Raw genomic sequence first — 12,808 nt, 5'->3', positions numbered from 1 at the left:
GATATTGGTGTCCAGCATAATAGAAATACGACCACTGGCTACAGACCTCCTGCTGAGTCATTCTACTCAAATACTTGGGAAGATATGGTTGATCCTTCACGTCTTCAGATACCATTTGTCTCTACTTGGGAAGATGGGATGCATTTTTCTAAATTTTTCTAAAGGGTTGACTTTTGCAAATAAAGATGCGGTGAAGCATACATTGATAATATACGCAGCAAATGATAATAGAAATTTTAAAATCCGGAGGTCGACCAAAACGAAATTGTGCGCCGCATGTGTTGATGACAACTGCAAGTGGTATGTTGGGGCATACATGAAGACTAAATTCAATGGTATGTGGATGGTTACGTCTTATGTGGGTCCACACACTTGTATACCCTTTGGCCTAAAAAGAGATGGTAGAATGATGGATTCGCATTTTGTTGCATCAGAAATTCTGGGAAAATTGCAAAAAAATCACACTGCACGTATTGATGAGCTATGGGAGATCATACGTACTAAGTATAATCATGAGCTTTCTTACTATAAAGTATGGGACGCAAAACAAAAGGCAATTGCTAAGATATTTGGGGATTGGGAGGAGTCTTACCAAAAGTTGCGAAAGTTGTTGTTGGCATACTTGGATGAGGACTCAGGTACCCAGTACAGCTATCACACCATACCTAGGCCACACGAAGGTACTGCGTTACTACGCTATGTATATTGGGCATTCGCTCCATGCATTGCTGCATTCCAATATTGCAGGCCAGTGATTAGTATTGACGGGACTCATCTGTATGGTAAATACAAAGGGGTATTGTTGATTGCAATGGCAACGGATGCTAACCAAAAGGTTTTGCCTCTCGCCTTCGCTGTTGTGAACAAGGAGTCAGGAGCTAGTTGGGGGTGGTTTTTAGAGTGTCTCAGGACTTCCATAGAGCATGTCATACCTAACGATGGCATTTGTATTATTTCTGACCGACATAAAGGTATCAAATGTGCCATTCAAGAGTGGCCTAGACGTGAGGACGGAAGAGAATAGGTATATCACCGATATTGCCTTCGACATGTTGCTAGCAACTTCAACAGACACTTTGATAACCCGATTCTAAAGGCATTGGCCTTGAAAGCTGGATATGCGAGTAATGAAGCTAAATTTAAGTCCATAATGCAAACCATTAAGGAGGCCGAGATTAATTTACTGAGGGGTGTAGACCCTACTGATACGCGAATTGAACGTTATATGCCGTACACATATCTAGTGAGTGAGGAAGTGGAGAAATGGACCCAGTCACATGATGGTGGAAGACGTTACGGGGCAATGACAACCAATATCTCCGAGTGCTTTAATGGGGTACTTAAAGGTGCCCGCGGTTTGCCCATTGCTGCAATGGTTCATTTCACTTGGTGCAAACTTGTTGCATATTTCCACGATCGACATAAACAAATTACTTCTGATCTCTCTCGAGGTAAGCTATGGAGTGATTATGCAATGGAGATCTATAGCAGAAATGAGCAGAAAATTGCAGGACACACTGTGAGGAAATTTAATCATGCAGAGGGTGTATATCAGGTGGTTACCCCGTACAATGACCATAGAGGTGGAAGGGGAAACCACAGTCATGAAGTGCGCATATTTGCTAGAACATGTGGTTGCAGAAAGTGGCAAAACTTGAAGATCCCTTGTTCACATGCAATTAAAGTTCTTCAAGGTCTGCATCTCAATGCGACCAACTATATTGACCCATGTTACAGTTTGAACAACGCCATTCTCACATATTCACATAATTTTGTGGTACCAAAGTCAGAGTCTGAGTGGAGGGACGTTTCCGGACCACGATGGGTGCCTGATCCACTGCTGTTGCGGGGCATAGGTCGTCCTGTGAAGTCAAGAATAAGGAATGAAATGGATGGGGTACGGCGAGAACGGGGAAGCCGGAGGGAAGATCCGGACTTGAGGGAGACTCAACCGAGGCAACAATGCGGAGTGTGTCATCAAGAGGGGCATAACCGTAGAAGTTGTCCCAATTCCCGTGGGGCATCGACAAGTGGTACTACTATAAACTAGGCAAGTGCCCTCACTGTTTTTATATAATATATTCAGAATTTCATTTTCTTCTAGTTCTTTGCATTTGGAAACTAATGACCGTATTTTAATTTTTGGCAGGCAAGCGGAAACTCGATTTTGCTAAGTGACATTGTACGTGGGACTTGTGGTTATCTTCTGTATTGACAAGTGCTAGGTGACTATGTAGAATCTGTTGTATCAGTATGGAGAAGTGCTTGGTGACTATGTAGAGTATGTTGTATCAATATGGTTTAGTATGGACAAGTGGTAGGCAAATATGGAGACTATGTTCTATTTATTAGTTGTTATTTTGGTTATTGTTGAATGTTGTTGTAATTGAACTATTTGCTGTCCATTGTACTTGTTACTATAGTTGTGTTGTGCAGCTTTTGCCTATAATGCCAACAATTATATTACTTTGGCATTAGTAGCTATTACTTTGGCAAATTCAACCACAGGGCCCTCCTTTGAAGCGATGATAGCTAGTATTGAATGCTTTTTGTCCGTTAATAGAGAACCTATAATGGTCATAGTAACTGTTTGAATCCAGCTGTTTGCATATGATGTACGAGCCATTTACTAGTATCATATGCTTGTATCTACTTGTTTACCGCTGCTCATGTTATGTGTTCTGGATCTAGTTTACTGCAGGGGAAGGGAAACCAATTATGGTTTACTGCTGCACGAGTAGGTGCCAAAAACAAAAACAAAAAAAAAAAATGGAAAAAAAAAACCCAAGTAGAAATCGACTCCCTAATAGTCGATTTCCTATGGAAATCGACTCTCTGAGAGTCGATTTGGTATTAAGACAGTCCACTTCCACTGGGGATTTTGAGTAGGTGCCAAAAACCAAAAAAAAAAAAAATCTTTAAAAGTGGAAGTCGACCATCTTATAGTCGATTTCCATACGAAATCGACTATCAGAGAGTCGATTTCGTGTGGAAATCGACTATAAGATGGTCGACTTCCACTGGGGGAATTTTTTTTTTTTTTAATCCCAAGTTGGGAACTAATTTCAACAGGCAAGTGAAAATTGGTATTTTTATAACTTATTGCTTTAAATATAAACGTATAGATGTAAAAAGTCACGACAGATATAACAATGAACTCAAGTTTCCTATTTTGTGCATAAAACTAACTACAATGCTGAAATTAAATTGCAAGAGTCAAATTAAATGAATTAGGTTATTTGTCTCCATATATTGCAAGGACATACCTTAATGAAATTTTAGACTAAAGAGAACCACACCAAGTCTAAAAGCTCAAATTTGAAACTTTCTTACTTTATCACATAGGCTTTAATGTAAGACTTTGATAGACGGTATATTGTAAGCGTCCTCATCTCAACGAATTCAAACGCCACTCATCTCAACGAATCATGCTATATTATTCAAATATTTGCATTCATATTCACGATAAAATCACAAGGCTGGTACAGTTTAAGTGCCAAAAGAGAAAGAAAAAAATTTGAGTAATGTTTTTTTACACATTAAAACATGTTATTTGAAATATAGTACCAAACACATTGACGTGTCTCTACGCCCCTTAGCATTCCAAGTGTCTCCCTAGTGGTGTAAGACATTCAGCTCTCCACAATCAGATTGATAGATCAACTCATTATTGAAGATTTCAAGCTTCCACTGACCCTTACGTGCCACCTAAAGCCTTGAAGTCACATCCTATGCACTACACATGACACCACCCAAATAGACTTATGGTGGGTTAGGTTGGGTTGTGTTGGTGGGTTGGATACACACTCTACACAGGAAGAGCAATAACGATAAATTTGAACTTAGATTATTATAATATTTTCTTATATACATGGAGAATATGTTATTATAGTGATTTTTAAAAAAAAATATTATAGTTAGTTGACTAATTTAAACATATCCAAGAAGATTTTTAAAAAATTGTACACCCCCATTCTATGGAATACATGTTACATATTACAATAAGTTTAAATTATTATATAATTTTAGAATTGTAGCATTTATTTTTTCTTTCCAAATATAATTATTATACCTATATTGTTGAAATTTTAATTTTCAGGTAATTTTTTGAATTTTTATTATTTTTATTGCTTTTCTAGGGCCCATATCTTTATTTCCAATACGTATTTTGTTTGTATTTTTTCACCTAAAACTAAAGAGTTTGACAGAAATAGAATAAAATTTCATGCTTTTCAACCTAAAAATTAAGAAAAATAAAATAAAACTTCGAGCCCAAAACTGAATTGGACTGAATGGACCTAAGTGGACCGAATAGGATTGAAGTGGACTAAAATAGACTGAATGAACCTAATAGACCGAATTGGACTGCAGTGAACCGAATGATTAAAACTATAATGGACGGAATGGACCTAAGTGGACCGAATTGGACCAAAATAGACCAAAAGGACCAAATATACTGAATTGGACCGAATTAACCAAAGTGGACCTAAGTGAACCAAATTAGACCGAAATGGACCAAATGGGACTTAACATAAAGTCATAACCCTTGTAGGTCTTGCATGAAATACATATGCCAGATCAAACGAGAGCTAAAGTTGATGCCAACTTAACATAAAGTCATAACCCATGTGTTTATAGAAATATTTGGATGAGGAAAAATTGGGGGGATAGCCTTAAGCAGCTAATACAGTATATTTCATTAGATGACCAGCTAAAATCAACTACAAGGTACAAAATACTGGAGTAGTTTCATTTATACAAATTCCAAAACTCTTCAGATCTAATATATTACCAATTCCATCAGTGAAACGATGAATTCTGAACCCTGATCCAAAAACAAGGGGATATAACAAACTAGTGCGCAAACTAGAGGCACTCCTTGCCCACACTACTGCTACACCGTAATTTAAAGGGGGATTCATCCCCCAAAAAAATTTCTTAATTTTATATTTCAATATCATTTCCTACGCTTTCCCTGCAACAAAAAGAACAAAATTAGCTTCAGTAAATCCATGGCTGGTAACTACCACATGAATAGAAAGCAAAATCATGATATATTTAGTAATCATGCAAAGACAGTAACATACTGAAGTAACATAGTCATCCATGGTCAATTGCTTCCGCTTCTTTAAGGAAGAGGGACTCTCAGTCTGCCTAGCCAGGGCTCGCTTTCATGGTGTCAAATTCTGAAACATACATTATTAAAGTATGAGATGTAGTGAAATGTAAAAATTCGGATGGATGAAGATTGGCTTGATCAAATAAATGGAAGATTTATATGAAGGGATGCATGTCAGTGAGGTGGGTGAAGCCAATGTGTGACAGAAACCAGTTAAGAAGAATGTGCATAATGGTGTTCTAAGAAGTTTGGGCAGGAACAAATCGAACCTTGGCAAGCTTCTTCTCTTTACGAGCTTGTCTCTCCCTCTCGTCGTACTCTTGGTTTTCCTTCTCCACCAACCGAATTAGTGTATCACACCTCCTTGCAAGTTCTTGAGTTGTGCGAGACTTCACAAACCAATCAAAACGAAACAAGGGTGATGTGCGAAATGCAGCCTTTAACTCATCCCAGTTCCCATACCCAAGTTTGTGAACCATGCATATCTGCATATTGTGGCAGGCAAAAAATGTGTTTAAATAATTGAACATGGAACCTATACACCAAAGTTCACACAGGGAAGGGAGTGGAGGAAGAAGACTGCAAAGAAAGCACACCATGAAACGATCACATTCTTCATTGTACAATTTCCCTTTATTCTGACCATACTGAATCTTGAGTTCCAGCCATGGATTCTTGTACCGGTCCAATTTCTTCCCAATAGCTTTCATGATCTCGTCCTTTCACGAAATTCTAGCCTCCCCCCTTTCGATATTCTTAATGATCCTATCATAATCTGGAGGAATCATTTTAGAGATAACAATTAGATCCAATGCTACCAAAGTTTTAATGAGATCATGAAATTGACAGTAAATAGTTCTACCATATCAACCACTTTTCACAGAGCTTAACCAAAGTACAGAAACAACTGCAATCTGTATCAGGTTCAACCACAAATATTATGTTTTCCTATAACCCAAAAAAAAAAAAAAACCAATGAAGACTAACTCAAGAAGCTGAACCAACCAAGCAGTGCTGCAGTTTAGCTCAAAACCAGGCACTAATGTGGCTCATCTCTTTCAATAACAGATGGCTCAACAACCCAGTTAAACCAGTTAAGACAATCTCTTCCCCTTAGCCAAACAGAAGAAAACAAAAACAAAATACAAAACCAAACAAAAACACACATTTATGGGTTATTTTTGCATGTACTAGGGGACTGGAGAACAGCAACTAATGCCATGGGATCGAAGGTCAAAGACGTTGAAGTTCATGGAAACAGATGTTACCAAAACCCAATACGAGAACTTTATGTACATATCTCAATAATTGAAGTATACATTTGCTTCCCATTAGAATTTATTTTAACTTAAGGTAACAATGGTGTAAAATTGAATATTACTCACCATTTAACTCTTTCTATCTTTCTTTAAAGACCTTTGCGTATCTTTCAACTTCCTCCTCCGTTTTCCCTTCCATTTCAGAAGCAATACTTTTTATGTCATTTCGGCCATACTTCTCACAAGCCCTGATGAAAGTATTGAAATCTCTTCTACTCCATTAAGAAAATCCCTGAAATGCACCAATAGCCAAGCTTAGAAAAAACAATTTTTTTTTTTTTAACAAGAAAGGTGTGTTCCAAATCACTCATCACTAATACATTGCCAATGCCAACTGCTCCACACCAACATTCTTTCAAATTTCCTCTCAAGATATAAATTCTATGAAGCAGCTTAACAAGCTTGCAATTTCTTAAAGCAACAAAGTTTTTCAGCAATTAGATACTTCTGGAAAAGAAATACAGAAAATAATAATAATAAACAAAATAGATTCCAATATGTTTGACTGTAAGTCTGCTATAAGATGCTTCCAAAAAGAGAAAAGAATGAATACCACCTCTATTTGGCAATAAAAATAAGTAGAGAAAAGAATGAAGCTTACATGGTAATCATCCATGTAATCACGACGGTCCTGCATAACAAATTAAACCTTGAAGTTAGGACAAACTTTGAAACAATCATACAAGTCTTTTGAGTCCAACAAATAGGGAGAGTTTTAGAGAGCCAGGTGGGGGGGGGGAAGCTCTCTAAAACTCTCCCTATATGGAATGAGGTCAACTTGTAAATAAAAAAATCATCAATCTGCATCAGTTTCCTATTATAAAATTCCATTAAAATAAAGAAGTGTTTCCATCAACTGATTGGCAGTACATTCAACATTATTTAGAATAAAGGCCAAAAGCTTCCAATGAAAATCTTGGTTGGACACAACCACAGAGGAAATTCATTGTATTATTATAGTTTAAATATAATAGTTTAAATTCATTGTATTATCATGAAGCATACAAGGAAAGATAACAAAAAGGTGGAATGATATAGTTTAAATATTCTTTGTCAATCATAAATAAATAATGCAATCCTATGCATACTTCCAGAATTTCTACAATTTAATGATAGTCTAACAAGAAAAGGCTAATGACCAAAAAGCAGAGCATAAGCCCAACTTCTGCATGAAGTACAAATTCAAGCAATAAAGATTAATTACCTGAGCTGCAGAAGTTGCACCATGCCGTTTTGGCAGCTTACTCCGATCAGGTGCAATAATTGGGTTCTTAAAGTTACTCACCAGTTCATCTTTCGGAGGTTCATATGGAGGCACGTTTTCAAGTTCTGCTTTACAAGCAGCAAGAAAAAGTTAGCTTTAATGATTCTTTGTTACCGAGATTCTTCTTGCAACCTCACGTGTTCCACTTCTTTATATTTCTTTCTAATACCCCTTAGGAAAAAATATAAAGAAATGGAAGACCTGAGGAAGCAAGAAGAATCTCGGAAACATAGAATAATTAAAGCTAACTTTATCTTGCTGCTGCTGAAGCAGAACTTGAAAACATGCCTCCATATGAACCTCCAAAAGATGAACTTGTGAGTAACTTTGAGAACCCAATTACTGATTTATGCCTCAGGTCGTGGGTTATGACGTGAACCCACGACCTGAAGCTTGAAGCCCATTTTGACGAAAATACTTTTCAGTAAAAAAAGATTAGAAACCTATTAGAAATAAGTCATGCCACGGAAAACAACACACCCACAAACCATTTACAAATTTAATTGTATGAAGTAACCAACCTCAGTATTAATCCTTGCTTTGGATATGACATCATCCTTGAGCAACTTTTTCAATACCTGCACAAAGTTCACTAACCATTAGCATCACAAGTTGAAAATCTCTATACACTGTGAATAACCAAAAAACCTCAAAACATAGTCACTTGCCTTACGAAATGGAGAAACTATAAATAAATATAAGAGCTGAGGAAACAAGAAGAATATTGTCAACAAAGAATCATTGATGCAACAAGAATTATTCCTAAGATATTTTTCACCATCTAGTTGTTACCTTTAATGGGAAACCATTAACCTCCATGTCCACGTACAACATAACCTGAAGAGTTGCATAAGAAACTTTAAAATCAATACAAAAACAAATATATATATATATATATATATTTATGTATGTAATAGTGATAGCCAGGGTTGAAGATAAATAGATAATACATACCACCCTTGCAAAAGCGTCAGGGTTATGTTCCAAGGCAGCGGCCCAATTTTCATCAATTCCTTTCTGCAAATAATTTAGAAGTATTGTCAACATGAACTACCCATTTAATATATCTTCCTTCTTGGCGTGGAAAAAAAGATAATCGAAAAAAAATCAATTTTATGATTATATCAATAGTACTAAGATTATATTAAACAAAAAATAAAAAAGATATATGCCACAACTATCAAAGGATGAAAGAAATTTCAGAGTTGCAAGTAATAAATTAGTTGGCGTAAACATTAATGAATAAGATTTTATGCAAATATTATGAATCATTATAGTAAACATTGTAAAAGAATCACTTTTTGACAGTCCAATATCATTTTCTATCATCAGCAATCACATTCGTCATCAAAAATAAAATCAATAAATCAAAATGCACACTCCTCTTCTGAGAATTTAATGAATTCATCCTACAAGGAAAAGATTTATAATCACAGTTTCTAGCATGTAGGGCCATGCCTACTATTGGTCACAGAAAATATAATGCGTACATACAAAAAAATCCAATGAAGAAACTTAAAATAACAAAAGAATCCTAAGGCATAAAAGTCTCTCAGTTATTACTTATTAATGCACACCAGTAAGTATTAACCAGTCCAAGGAATTTGTAGGAATGAAAAATTAGTTTCAAAGAGAAGTAACAGATGTTTCAACATAGCAAAGCCACTTGCAAACATCATTATAAGGTTAGAATTTTTGCACAATGAAAAATTAAATTACTATAGATTCCATAATTACAATGAACTTAAGATTTCAACAGACTAAAAAATACGCAGAAAATCAAGAGTACAAAGAAAGGTTCTTTCTTTCACTTTTTTCCCCCTCTATCCAATGCTAAACAACACCCAGACCTATGACCTACCCTGACCCAGCGTACCTGTTGAACCCCTGAGCCAAAGCATCAGGGATAAAGGGCTACCGAGATTCTTCAATGCCACATATGACAAAGAAATAACACTGACCTGGCGAATAGCAGCTTCAATCTTCTTTTGCGCTTCAACATCAAAAGGATCTGCATAAAGAAGGGCCTATATCACACAATAACAAGAACGTATATGTATCAGTTTCTCCATCTAATAATCATTATCAAATTAAATTATTTATGTAAGAAACTCAATGGTTACAATTTAACTACATCTGATCAGTAAATGGTAAGTACGTAAATACACATATATTAGAGGCCAATATATTAGAACTTGAAAAGTACTTTATGTGGTACAAACTTAGCACCATGACATAAGCTATAAAGGCCAAGGAAGAGAAAGAGTTAGAGCCACCAGATAAGCAACTTACGAGCTCCTCTTCTTGTTGACGTCGTAAGTCAGATTTTTGGCGATGACGCTCTCGTAAAAGGTCTTGCAGTTTATTTAGATCATTTCCTAGAACAGCTTGTGCTAGTTCAGGATCATTCTGTAAATTCAACATAAATTTTAGATTGCTAGAAACTCACCAGTGAAGAAAATAAATCATAGAAATCAAGAATGGATTACAAACAATCCAATCATTTTTATTTTTATTTTCACATATAATTTTATGCCAACTGCTACTGATTGGCATGGCATTTTCAGATAATAATCCAATTTTCAAAATCATCTCCAAATAGGCTCTAGCTCAAGAACACCATGAGGGTGCGGTAGTGCAAATAATATTAGAACCAACCTATTACCCAAGGAGTTAAGTTTCCAGACTTTATCTGATTCCAGACTTCTTCTTAACAGGAAAACCATATTTACATGCTTCAAACCCCAATTTGAAATGCAAAGAATAACTTTGAAGAAGAAGACCACAGTTTTACCTGAAACAACTGAGCCATAAGATTAGAATCACTTCGAATATGCTGCTGGAAAGCTCCAGGGTTCACAGCAGACCCATCTGGATTGAAGCTAAAATTATTGGTAGGTGCACTGAAATAATTTCAAATAATAAGAGTCAGAAAAAAGCTTTAGATTCCTGTTTAGTACCTAACAATTATTGAGATAAAATTACAAAAGTTATCTTGGTGTGCTTCATCTTGAGGAATAATATTTCCTTTTACCTGGGATCTACAATGTGCATAGGGAATAAGCGTTTTTTTAAGGACGTAAACCCCAATATCCTCATATTGAACAAGAAGCATGAAAAAAATTGTTACAAAAAACATTTTTAAAAAAAATATTAAAAAACTAGGCAGGGATTTTGTGACAATAAAGTGACACACGTTTGACTATATCATAAGACAAGCCTATTTACATCTAACCTTTAGCTCCTTTATAGTAATATAAAGCATTAATAAATATTAGAAAGTAATAATAATAAATAAAAACAGCCCACAGTTATTGAAGTAAATGTAGTATTTGCTACCTCATCATCAAAAGAAGGTTCCATGCAGGCCATTTGGGGCCAGCAATTACCATCAGCTCCTAAAGCACCAAACTCACCTCTGCTTATAACTGCCTAGACAAATGAAAAGGAAATCAGAGTTCATTGCATTTTAGAAGCAAAACCTGGATTTACAAAAAAAAGCCACGCATAAATTATACCATCCAGACATAGGAAGCAAATGATCTACCAAACTTAAGCAGTCAAAGGAGTGAAAATATTTTGTTCATAGATGTAAATAGTTAATAAGTACATATTAAAAGTATTTGGGATAAAAAAGAAACATTAAAGGTACAACAAAGTAAACAACTCATGCAGGCCACTAACTTTTGCATAAGGATCCAATAGAATCCGAGAAGAATCATAGTAAAGCCCTTCGTCTGGGGAGAATTTTCCATCAAATTTGTAGCCATAAAGCATGTGTTTGAAGTCTCCTTTCAGGAATACATGCCAGACATCGCCTGTCATATTTGTCAATGGATCAAGTGAGATTTGCTCAGCCACTTTATTCTTCAGAGGTAAATGGCTAAAATTAGTTATACATGCACCACAAACTATGAGACTTAAAGACTCATAAGTTTGATCAATGACTCTTAAAAACAGTATTGTCGTTTCAAGAAGCTAATCTTTTAAGCCTCAAAACTCATGAAATATCTCTGCTAATTACGACATGCAACAACTCCTTGGTATAAGAATAAGAAGGCCATAAAAACTATCAATTTCCAAGATATACAACAATTCACATATTTCGTAAAGTAGCATATACATCCATGACGGTCCAATGAAATTCATAGATATGGGAAGAAGTCCTGTCAAATAGATATTTTTTTCTTTTGACCACCTCTTGAGCTTTTAGTTCCTATAGTAACGTGAGTATTGTTATTGTAATTTAGGATTACGAAATGTACAGATAAGGCCTACTTTTTTTCCCTCAAAAGGATCAATGAGTCCTAATCTATTTCTTTGAGGAATAATATGTCCTAAACTTTCTTTCCAAATAAGTTCAACCACCTATAATTAAAAGTAGAGTTGATAAGGGTTGCAAGACTTGATGGTTGAGAAGAGCAAGAGCTTTCAATATCTTTCAGCAATAATTCATAAGAGTTGAGAAATTAAAGAGAATATGAATCATAGGATAAGAGGCGAGTGGATGAAGTGGAGAGGCAAATCAGGAGTATAATGTGATCATAGAGTATCTATGTAGTTAGAAGAGAAAATTTTATAAGATTGATATGCTAAATGTACCTCGAAGATAACAGCAACAAGAATTGTATCATTCACAAACACATGAATATCTACCTCCAGCTAATGTCCCAACTGTACCTTTCACCTAGTTCAAATAATGTACATTAAATCATTTTGGCCACAAAAATAATTTCATGAACTTTTCAACACCAGCTTGAAATGTCCAGTTAAAGGAATAAGGTATCATTTGAGTTACCTTTTTTGAACCTTACGCTTTCTCGTATAATAAGGAGGAGGTCTTGCATGTCCGTCATCAGATGCCTCCGGCCCAGCGTTGTGTCCATGTTTGTGCCCCCCTGTCCCACAAGGAGGTGCCTTAGATATGCGTTTTGGCCGACCTTCTGCCGCTGCAGCTAACCCAACAGGCTGCTCAGGCTGAACATGGGGTGGGCCAGTGGATGTACTGTGGGAAGGTGGGTCCTGTTGCAAGTCAGGAGGGGTTTGATCAAGACCCAGGTCAAATGATGGAATAGGTGATAGCTCAGGAAATGACCGTGGGGTGGG

General features: G+C 36.0%; 3 protein-coding genes across 3 annotated transcripts; 1 reads left to right on the top strand and 2 right to left on the bottom strand.

Annotated features, from left to right (window-relative positions):
- The first annotated feature begins 1,150 nt into the window (after positions 1 to 1,150).
- On the top strand, positions 1,151 to 2,050 carry LOC115961163. Its single transcript, XM_031080193.1, has one exon. The coding sequence runs from the start codon at positions 1,151 to 1,153 to the stop codon at positions 2,048 to 2,050; it is 900 nt and encodes a 299-aa protein (XP_030936053.1).
- A 2,614-nt stretch (positions 2,051 to 4,664) lies between these two features.
- LOC115958965 (ISWI chromatin-remodeling complex ATPase CHR17-like) lies at positions 4,665 to 6,670 on the bottom strand. The gene is made up of 5 exons (XM_031077252.1): positions 6,505 to 6,670; positions 5,716 to 5,894; positions 5,389 to 5,604; positions 5,088 to 5,186; positions 4,665 to 4,975 (listed from the first exon to the last, which is right to left on the bottom strand). Exons 2-4 carry the CDS (start codon positions 5,827 to 5,829, stop codon positions 5,172 to 5,174), a joined length of 345 nt encoding a protein of 114 aa, XP_030933112.1. The 5' UTR covers positions 5,830 to 5,894; positions 6,505 to 6,670; the 3' UTR covers positions 4,665 to 4,975; positions 5,088 to 5,171.
- A 1,584-nt stretch (positions 6,671 to 8,254) lies between these two features.
- LOC115961162 (protein DNA-DAMAGE INDUCIBLE 1-like) lies at positions 8,255 to 12,808 on the bottom strand. Its single transcript, XM_031080192.1, has 11 exons — positions 12,501 to 12,808; positions 12,305 to 12,389; positions 11,387 to 11,520; positions 11,042 to 11,134; positions 10,497 to 10,605; positions 9,995 to 10,111; positions 9,664 to 9,729; positions 8,657 to 8,719; positions 8,495 to 8,539; positions 8,331 to 8,406; positions 8,255 to 8,280 (listed from the first exon to the last, which is right to left on the bottom strand). The coding sequence occupies exons 4-11, from the start codon at positions 11,092 to 11,094 to the stop codon at positions 8,255 to 8,257; spliced, it is 555 nt and encodes a 184-aa protein (XP_030936052.1). The 5' UTR covers positions 11,095 to 11,134; positions 11,387 to 11,520; positions 12,305 to 12,389; positions 12,501 to 12,808.

Source organism: Quercus lobata, chromosome 9 (genome assembly GCF_001633185.2).
Source record: "Quercus lobata isolate SW786 chromosome 9, ValleyOak3.0 Primary Assembly, whole genome shotgun sequence".
Lineage (NCBI taxonomy): Eukaryota > Viridiplantae > Streptophyta > Magnoliopsida > Fagales > Fagaceae > Quercus > Quercus lobata.
Note: the sequence above shows the minus strand (reverse complement) of the source record. Positions and strands in the feature narration are given on the sequence as shown.